Source organism: Babylonia areolata, chromosome 18 (genome assembly GCF_041734735.1).
Source record: "Babylonia areolata isolate BAREFJ2019XMU chromosome 18, ASM4173473v1, whole genome shotgun sequence".
In the NCBI taxonomy this organism is placed as follows: Eukaryota; Metazoa; Mollusca; class Gastropoda; order Neogastropoda; family Buccinidae; genus Babylonia; species Babylonia areolata.
Window position 1 is genome coordinate 66,373,606 of NC_134893.1, and position 7,500 is coordinate 66,381,105.

General features: G+C 44.9%; 1 protein-coding gene across 1 annotated transcript in view; it reads right to left on the reverse strand.

Moving 5' to 3' along the window:
* Positions 1-7,500, reverse strand: part of LOC143292319 (BAI1-associated protein 3-like) — a 180,208-nt gene that overhangs the window by 73,681 nt on the left and 99,027 nt on the right. The window contains exons 9-10 of the mRNA XM_076602507.1: positions 3,908-4,111; positions 1,353-1,456 (exon numbers count right to left, since the gene is read on the reverse strand). Coding sequence (XP_076458622.1) covers positions 1,353-1,456; positions 3,908-4,111 — 308 coding nt within the window. The remainder of the gene's footprint in view (positions 1-1,352; positions 1,457-3,907; positions 4,112-7,500) is intronic.

Genomic DNA, 7,500 nt, shown 5'->3' on the forward strand with positions numbered 1-7,500 from the left:
GGCCCGATGGCAGCCGTCAGTCCGGGCTCTACCCAGGTAGGTAGCCTGTTGTTTTTCAAAATGACTCCGTGTTTGTAAAGCGATAAGAGCTTGGTCTCCGACCGAGGACAGGCGCTGTATATGTATCTAAATCATCCACATATAAAAAAAAAAGAAAAAAAAAAAAGAAAGGTGGTAACGATGCAAAAGAAAACCCAGTTGATTTATGGGCCTAGTCTTAGCTTGAAATGAGATCCAGGGCACATTCTTTGTACATTCAACGACTTGTTGACCACTATGATATAATTAAGTGTTTGTGGCTTTCGTCTCCGACAGAGGATAAGTGCTGTATATAAATATCCATGTCATCATCATCATCATCATCATCATCATCGTCGTCGTCGTCGTCGTCTTCATCATCATCGTCATCATCATCATTGTCATCGTCATCGTCATCATCACCATCATTATCGTCATCATCATCATCATCGTTATGATCACGGACATCATCATCATCATAATCATCATCATCATCGTCATCACAAACACCATCATCATCACCACGATCATCACCACCACCACCATCATCATCATTACCATCATCATCACCATCCTCATCACCATCACCATCATCATCATCATCATCATCACTATCATCACAACCATCATGATGATCATCATCATCATCATTATCATCACCATCCCCATCCCCATCACCATCATCACCATCACAACCATCATCATCATCATCATCACTATCATCACAACCATCATGATCATCATCATCATCACTATCATCACCATCCCCATCCCCATCACCATCATCACCATCACCATCATCATCATCATCATCATCATCATCATCATCACTATCATCACAACCATCACCATCATGATGGTGATGATCATCATCATCATTATCATCACCATCCCCATCGCCATCACCATCACCATCATCACCATCACAACCATCATCATCACTATCATCACAGCCATCACCATCATCATCATTATCATCACTATCATCACAACCATCATGATGATGATCATCATCATTATCATCACCATCCCCATCACCATCACCATCACCATCATCACCATCACAACCATCATCATCACTATCATCACAACCATCACCATCATCATCATTATCATCACTATCATCACAACCATCATGATGATGATCATCATCATTATCATCACCATCCCCATCACCATCACCATCACCATCATCACCATCACAACCATCATCATCATCATCATCATCATCACTATCATCACAACCATCATCATCATCATCATCATCACTATCATCACAACCATCATCATCATCATCATCATCATCATCATCATCATCATCATCATCATCTTACCAGACAGCCTGCTGCACCTCAGTGACGTCCCCCTGGATGGCGTGTTGGTGAAGGATGGTGAGGGCAGTGGGGGGCAGCTCCCCTGGCCACTTGTAGGACAGGTCCTGTGGGGGGGACGGGGGGGAGGGGGTAGAGGGAGCGAGGCACACACACACACACACACACACACACACACACACACACACACACATGCGCACACAGACACAGACACAAACACAAACGCAGACACAGACAGACAGACAGACAGACAGACAGACAGACAGACAGACAGACACACACACACACACACACACACACACACACACACACACACACACACACACACACACACACACACACACACACACATTTTATAAACAACCACGCACGTACGTGTGTAAGCACGCACACACGCCCTTTTCCCTCTCAGTATTCCTACCAAAGAAGATCTTAGACGAAAAGGGAAGAAGAAGAAGAAGAAGAAGAAGGAGGTGATGATGATGACCACCCTCACTACATGACCATCCTTTACCACATGTACCACACCACACTATCACAATCACCACTTCCATCTCCATCACTCCGAACAACAACAACAACAACAACAACAACAACACCAACCCATAGATTCAGTTTCAGTTTCGAGTGGATAGATCAGTATGTGCGCAACACAAACACTCCCCTAGCCCCCACCAGCACCCCCTACCCCCAACCCCCGACACACACACACACACACACACACACACACACACACACACACACACACACACACACACACACACACACACACACACACACACGACCCTATAGGCCCTAGCAAATGCTCTAGAATCGTTATCGATGCCCATGTAGTTCAATGGTTGTCCTAATATTCATTTCCCTGTATTAATTTGGTTTGTGCTTGCGAACTCCATTGTTATGGATCTGTGGTCTGACAATTAAAATATTTCGACTTCGACTTCGGCTTCGACTTCGACCCTATAGGCCCATACATCCGCCACACCCCCCTCATCCCATACCGCCCCCCCCCCCCCCGCCCCCTGGCATCGCCCACATTCTAAAGACATCCATAGCCCCCACACCTCTCACACCTACTACATCCCACACCTACCCATATCCTGTACATCCCACAAATCCCGCATACACCCAACATGACCCTATGAACACCCATATCTCCCAAATCCTACACATGACCCTATGAACACCCACATCTCCCAAATCATACACATGACCCTATGAACACCCACACCTCCCAAATCCTACACATGACCCTATGAACACCCACATCTCCCAAATCCCACACATGACCCTATGAACACCCACATCTCCCAAATCCCACACATGACCCAATGAACACCCACACCTCACAAATCCTACACATGACCTTATGACCACCCATATCTCTCAAATCCTACACATCACCCTATGAACACCCACATCCCCCAAATCCTACACATGACCTTATGAACACCCATATCTCCCAAATCCTACACATCCCACACATCACCCTATGAACACCCACATCTCCCAAATCCCACACATCCTACACATGACCCAATGAACACCCACACCTCCCAAATCCTGCACATGACCCTATGAACACCCACATCTCCCAAATCCTACACATGACCCTATGAACACCCACATCTCCCAAATCCTACACATGACCTTATGACCACCCATATCTCTCAAATCCTACACATGACCCTATGAACACCCACATCTCCCAAATCCCACACATGACCTTATGAACACCCACATCTCCCAAATCCCACACATGACCCTATGAACACCCACATCTCCCAAATCCCACACATGACCCTATAAACATCCACATCTCCCAAATCCCACACATGACCCTATGAACATCCACACCTCACAAATCCTACACATGACCCTATGAACACCCACATCTCCCAAATCCCACACATGACCCTATGAACACCCACATCTCCCAAATCCTACACATGACCCTATGAACACCCATATCTACCAAATCCCGCACATTTTACACATGACCCAATGAACACCCACATCTACCAAATCCCACACATTCTACACATGACCCGATGAACACCCACATCTACCAAATCCCACACATTCTATACATGACCCAATGAACACCCACATCTACCAAATCCCACACATTTTACACATGACCAAATTAACACCCACATCTACCAAATCCCACACATTCTACACATGACCCAATGAACACCCACATCTAGCAAATCCCACACATTTTACACATGACCCAATGAACACCCACATCTAGCAAATCCCACACATTCTACACATGACCCAATGAACACCCACATCTACCAAATCCCACACATTCTACACATGACCCAATGAACACCCACATCTACCAAATCCCACACATTCTACACATGACCCAATGAACACCCACATCTACCAAATCCCAAGGATCCCACACACCCTACACATGACCCTATGAACACCCACATCCCGAGAACCCCACAGACTTCACACATCCAGCACCCACACTTTCTCACATCCCACACAATCCCCGACCCCCCCCCCCCCCCCCCCCCAACCCCCCTCCACAAACTCACGTTGAACAGCCTCAGCTCGTGCTGCACGAAGATCCTCATGAGGTCCTCGTGCTGCATGACGTCAGTCCAGTTGTCCTCCTCGCAGGTACCCCGGTCCTCACGGGTGGCCAGCTGCAGGTTGAGGTGGATCTTACCCTGCACGTGGCTCCGGGCCGTGCGACCCTCCAGCGGGTACCAGCTGTCCACCCCAGTGGAAGGGACACTCTAGCAGAGACAAGACAAGACAAGACGAGACGAGACATGACACTCTAGCAGGCTGAGGGGTGGGGTGGGGGGTTGGGGGGTGGGGGAGAGGGGTGAGGGTGGGGGGGGGGGGGCTTATTCACCACAGCAAGTTCTCTGCATGAAGGAGAGTGTGACAAAATATTCCATCAAGAATAGTAAATGTACGAATCGGAACACGCGGGTTCGTATTCGTACACATGGACATATGCTGTAAATAATGATAATGTAGTTTTGTGGTTTAACTCTCTCCATACGAACGGCGAAAGAGACGACGTTAACAGCGTTTCACCCCAAATACCATCATCAAAATATTGCAAACGGAAGGCTCTTATACTGAAGACGTGAATGTTGACAAAGAATACCACAATTCTGACGACAGAAGCTAAAGGTTGGGTCATTCAGACACCCACTGGACATCCGATGGGTCTGTGTAGAGGAGAAGAGAGGACTGGCCGTACAGAGTGAGTTAAAGGCTCGATATACAAGCTTTTAATTTGCAGATGGAATTAACGTACTGAAACAGATGAATCAAGAGAAACTGTAAGGAAGAGGCAGTGATTCAGACTCCAATGTTTTATTCCTAAAGGTCCTGGGATGGGATGCATGAGCAAAACTTAGCCGCTGATAAGTTTGCTTATCGTTAAGAATGTTCCCAACTCTAAAGTAAATTCCATAATATACTTAGGAACATTCTTAACTCAAAAGCAATATTAGCGCTGCAAACATCACATCGTGCAACCGGCCCTGGAGCCAGTTGCATTGCTCGGACGGAAGAATCTTGTATGGTCGTAACCCGCTATTAACTGTGTGCAGTATGGAACTGACCAATGGCGTAGTTCGGTCAACGTAGGCATTTAGTCACGTGTAACTGTCAAAAAGTTAGAACCAAGCAATGCAACTGTGTCTTGGCATCTACGAAGGGGTTTGGGATATTGGGATGAAGGATGACTGATGACTTGCGCGATGACTTTGTTTATAGCGAGGAGGAGTTGCGCACCGTCGACCTCACTCTCTTGTCCGAGACCATCTGTATCCAGTGGCAAGACGAGGTCAAGACGACTGGAGATGGAAACGGATGCAGTGGATGACCAGGATGTCCTATGTGCCTCATCCTGCCCTCAGCACTCCATAGTGCTCTGCTGCAACCGCCTTCCTCTCCGTTGAACCATGAAGGTTTCTTCCGCAGAGTCCGCCAGATCCAGTCTTCGCATGCTTGGGTAGACAAGCCCCAACTCACCGAGGGTTCATAGTTTAGCCAACCTGTCAAAGCCGTTGCCCGGGGGTTGGGCGCTCCCGCATGCTAGCAGCTTCTAGGACCCATAGGTGAGAGCTGGGTGCCGGTGGGGACCAACAGAGGACGAACCACTCCCGGAAGAGTGTGACAAGCCCCCCCTCTAGAGGTACTACCCCTCCCGTGCACCCCCTAACCGGTTTGGGGGTATATGAACGTGGAGAAACACATTTGAATGATTGTGTTATGTATCATGAACATCGTCTTTTGATTTGCTTTGCGGAAATCAACAGTTAACTGCTTTGCGATGCTTTCATTTTGTTGATGACAATAACAGTAAGTTATGGTCGATGCAAATAAACGTGGGTTTTCAGAGTATTTTCTGTGGAATACACTGCTCCGTAAAATCATTACATCCAGTCTGTCTCCATAAAAGTCAACGTAAATATGTAAAATACCAAACATTTGTTTTTCTTCACAATGTTCCTCAATTAGCGAAAGAGACAGAGAGAGAGAGAGAGAGAGAGAGAGAGAGAGAGAGAGAGAGAGAGACAGAGACAGAGACAGAGAGAGAGACAGAGAGAGACAGAGACACCGAGACACAGAGGGAGACAGAGACAGAGAGAGAGACAGAGACAGAGACACCGAAAGAGAGAGAGACAGAGACACAGAGAGAGACAGAGACAGAGAGAGAAACAGAGAGAGAGAGAGACAAAGAGACAGACAGACAGAGACAGAGACAGACAGACAGACAAACATTGCACCTAAGTCACGCTGAATATAAAGGTAAAACTAAACCAACAAAATATTCCATATCGCACAACAATCAAACCACTGTTCTCAAACCAGTGTGACTATTTTCCTGAGAAAGAAAGGAGAAAACAGTATAAAAGGAAAAAAAAATAAAGAAGAAGAAAAAAAAAATCTTAAATCAGATTAACTTTTCAAGTTTCTTGCAGACTCTGATCAATGTTGGCTTCAGCCCGCTATTTTTGCACCTGTGTAGTGAAGTTCAGAAAAGAAAGAAAAAAAAGTTTATACAGTAGTTCTGAAAACAAAAACAAAACAAATATAACTGAACCATTTCTGGTCGCACGTTTTTGGTTTTTTTTTGGTTTTTTCCTTTCTTTTCTTGAGAAAAAAGAGTTTATTTTCCATTCATTATTTCTTCTTCTGGTATTTCTCCTTTCGTTATTTATTGTTTTCTTTTTTCTTTGGTGTTTAAAAAAAAAAAAAAAAAAAAAAAAAAAAAATTCAAATACTTATTTCAATGTGAAAAATATTGTTGAAAAGATCTTAACATACAGACCGAACGAACACAGTCAGACAGACACACAAACACACACACGCACACGCACACACACACACACACACACACACACACACACACACACACACACACACACACACAACACACACACAAACATTCATATCACACATCTTCCTGTTACAAACAAAGTATTCTTTGGCAATAAATGTGGACGTCATACACAAGGTTCTTCCCGTTTGTCACGTTCTCGGGAGGATAAACCATTTCAGGAAATCATTAAACGTCTGTTAACATTCCATTACCAGGGATACGCGGTCGTTCACAGCGTTCATTTCCTGCTAATACTGTGTTCGTGGAATGGCAAATGGCTTCCATTTCTGCACCCGTCTATTTTGAGTAGTTGTTTCACAAAACGCCATGTTTGTGGATCACATAATATTGCGAACCGTTGTGTTTGGCTTGAAACAATGCATTTCTCATATGGTCATTGAATCTAGACGTTTAAAAAAATATTTCAGAAATGATTGTAAGCCATATTGCAAAAGCCAGTGTAGCGCAGAAGAACCCATTTGACTGAGACAGGATCTTGGGATTATTGCTAGAAACATAAAACTAAAAAGGGAAAGAAGTGCTTTTTTTTTTTTTTTTTTTTTTTTTTTTACTGCTGAATGCCTGAAATAGTGTGTTCGTGTGACTAGCTAATCACTTAAAATGCTGTAAAATTGGTAACTTTTATGATAATTTCACATACGTACATACATTTACACACATACACATACACACATACCAAGACACCCGTACATATAACACTCTCACACAGAGACAGACACACACAGACACACAAACACAGAGACAGACACACACACA